This window comes from Branchiostoma belcheri, unplaced genomic scaffold (genome assembly GCF_001625305.1).
Source record: "Branchiostoma belcheri isolate BF01 breed outbred unplaced genomic scaffold, Haploidv18h27 scaffold3, whole genome shotgun sequence".
Taxonomy (NCBI): Eukaryota; Metazoa; Chordata; class Leptocardii; order Amphioxiformes; family Branchiostomatidae; genus Branchiostoma; species Branchiostoma belcheri.
In genome coordinates, this window is record NW_017803909.1 from 5,509,180 (window position 1) to 5,512,044 (window position 2,865).

General features: G+C 46.1%; 1 protein-coding gene across 1 annotated transcript; it reads left to right on the plus strand.

Annotated features, from left to right (window-relative positions):
* Nucleotides 1-851, plus strand: LOC109473388 (neurogenic differentiation factor 1-like). Its single transcript, XM_019773248.1, has one exon. It carries the CDS (start codon nucleotides 204-206, stop codon nucleotides 849-851), a length of 648 nt encoding a protein of 215 aa, XP_019628807.1. The 5' UTR covers nucleotides 1-203.
* The last annotated feature ends 2,014 nt before the right edge of the window (nucleotides 852-2,865 follow it).

Sequence of the window (2,865 nt, forward strand, 5' to 3'; positions counted from 1 at the left end):
CTGGGATGTTGTTGTTGTTAAATCTTTCCATCCTGGCTGTCAGGTTGCGCCCTTCCAGTGGGAACCATCCATCAACAGTTCGTGACAGCTCGCATCACATGTAAACCCTCCACCCGGCGACAGATCCCATCACACCAGTCCACACGACCAGGGGGAAACATCGTAGAGAGGACTTACAGCAAGCGGCAACTTTTCCTGTGCAAATGCCTTCCTACGGTTACAACTACTTTCCCGGCTTGTCTCCCAATGCGGAGAGAAAATTTAGGCCCACGAGTTCTTCGGATGAAGCGGGGACGGTAAACGCGACGCAACAGCATCAACAACACGCCCACGTGCAGGGGAAAAACGGCGGGGTAAAAGGAGGAAGAAGGAAGCGCCCCAGCCGCAAGAAGGACCCGGCGAACCCCGAGTCGCTGCTGCGGCGACTGGTGGCGAACTCGCAGGAGAGGGACCGCATGCACGGGCTGAACGACGCGCTGGACCGGCTGAGGAGACACATCCCTCTGCACCTGGGACCCCGCAGGCTCTCCAAGATTAAGACTTTACGCCTGGCCATGGCGTATATCGAGGCGCTGACAGACATGGTGCAAGGATCAGCCAGTGCCCTGTCGTATCCCGATAGCGAGGACAGTTTCCAAGATAAATCCGAGGAATCAGAAGCGCCAGAACAAGACGCCGGAAAGCCGGCCGGCCAGCGTTTTTCCGGACAGGCCGCCATTAGCGGTAAGAGCTTCTTTGGGAGGTCGAAGGAGAGAGGAAAGGGAAGGATGAGAGGACATGGCAAGGGGGCGGGCAGGTCCGGACCCGAGGTCACCAGGCCAAGCGGCTACACAACAGGAATACAGCGGTAGGTACTACAACTTTTCACTTGACTGCATGTGCTTGTGTTGTGAAGTCGTATCGTGTTTGAAGAAACTTGAAGACTAAACTGTATTTCAACACAAGATATCACAATTCCGTAATAAAAATTATGCTCTTTGTAAACTGTAGAGTCGGTGTGGAGTTCAGCAAAATATCACACCCTTCTCTAAAATTATACAAAACGTTATATGGCTTTACCACTGTACAGAGCTAGAGGCTCTGGTACCGGTTAGAGTAGTCCTTTATTGTACATGTATAACTTTTTTGATAGGGGGTTTTGTCTTTCCATGGAGGCAGAAAAAAGGCCTTTTTACCTCCATGGTCTTTCGTACAACTTTTTCTGTACCAGTCACCGTAAAAGGGTGTCGGTAAGATTCAAATTTATGACGCGGAGAAACGAATATAATCCTCTCCTGTGCGCCAAGCTTGCCATGAAATAGATGAAGTTGCCAACAAAATTATACAACGCTACCTTCCCTCGTACGTTTTGACTATTTGGTTCCCCTATCACTGTATCAGACAGTTATCAGACAGACCAGCGCTTTTCGCACATTCCTGCTAAACATTCTCACACGCCTGCGACATTAGAGGATTTGTCCCTTTCGTCAGTCGCACCTCGTCGACATGTTGTTTTTAACACTTTCAACTGGCTACTATAATCTACTTAGAATAGACCCATGATGTCGTGTTTTAGTAGTCCATCCATTTCTGTCACACTTCTTTTCAAAATAAACGACTGTTTATTTGCCATCACTAAACTGTCCATTCACTAACAGTTAGTGGGGGTGGGAACATTTTGGTTGTTTATTTTACCGATATTGGGGACAGAAGGATGCGGTGATGGCTTTAGTTCGGAAGGAGGCGTACAATTGGGAAAATTGCGACCACATGATACGGCGAGGAGTAGCCTCTACCAGGCTTCGGGAGGCGGCTGCAAAAAGTAGAAATTGTACTCGATCTCTAGCGGACCAGCTCCATCGGCATATTATATCTCTCTACTTTTTCCGGCCGCCTCTCGAAGCCTGGTAGAGGCTGGGGAGGAGACTTTCGTGATAGAAATTCTTGTCGTTAATTTGTTTCTTCAGTAAATTCAAACTTGTTTTGCTGAGCGCGGCCGCTGGTATATACCTGCCGCCGACCTAAGATCTAATATAATTTGGCTTTTCCGTAACAGGACTCCTATCCTAGAAATTACGCTTGGTGGTGCTTTGCCCCCCTCCAAAAAGCCTTTACCAGACTTAGAAGCGGCTGGAAAGAGTAGAAATTGGCAACATAGACGGATACTAGTAACATGCTAGTTGGCCCGCTGAATACTTTTCAGAATCCGCAAACTGTTCACCTTTTATAAATGGCAGATCAAGTCCTCTGGCATGTCTCAATATGGCCAACTTCTACTCTTTCCATCCGCTTCTGAAGCCTTGTAGAGGCTAGCACGTGGTATCTTAAATCTGGCCTGATTTCTACCCGTCTCGTTTATTTTTCCTGTACAGATGTGACGGCGGCAGTGTGGCTTCCTTCAGGGCTTCATCATAGGACAGGTATAGCAGCCATCCGCCAAGTCATCACTGCGCCTGCGCAATCTGACGTCACGGGACCACCGTCATGTGCCATGTTTACACATATAGGAATGGATTTTGAACTTCTATGTTTTTCCTTTCTATGTATCCACGTTAGCAGATTATTTCGTTGTAATATATTAATATGAAAACTGACACATTCCACAAGTGTTGAAACATTTCTACCTCATTATATTGTTAGGAGTGAGAAACAAATAACACAGTTATTGAACAGTGTAATAGTACGGGTATTTTGGTCTTTGTTAATAGTAGCTTTGTAGCAATATAATCGGTACCGATAGTTATACTTGCTTGCGAAGATGAACATTTGTATCTTTTTACCATTTGCCATTAAAATGTGCAGTTTTTGTTAAAAAAAAACTATGGCAACGTGTACATTTTTCTCACATTTATGTAATGAATATTATGAATATGTTATGAATGGTAT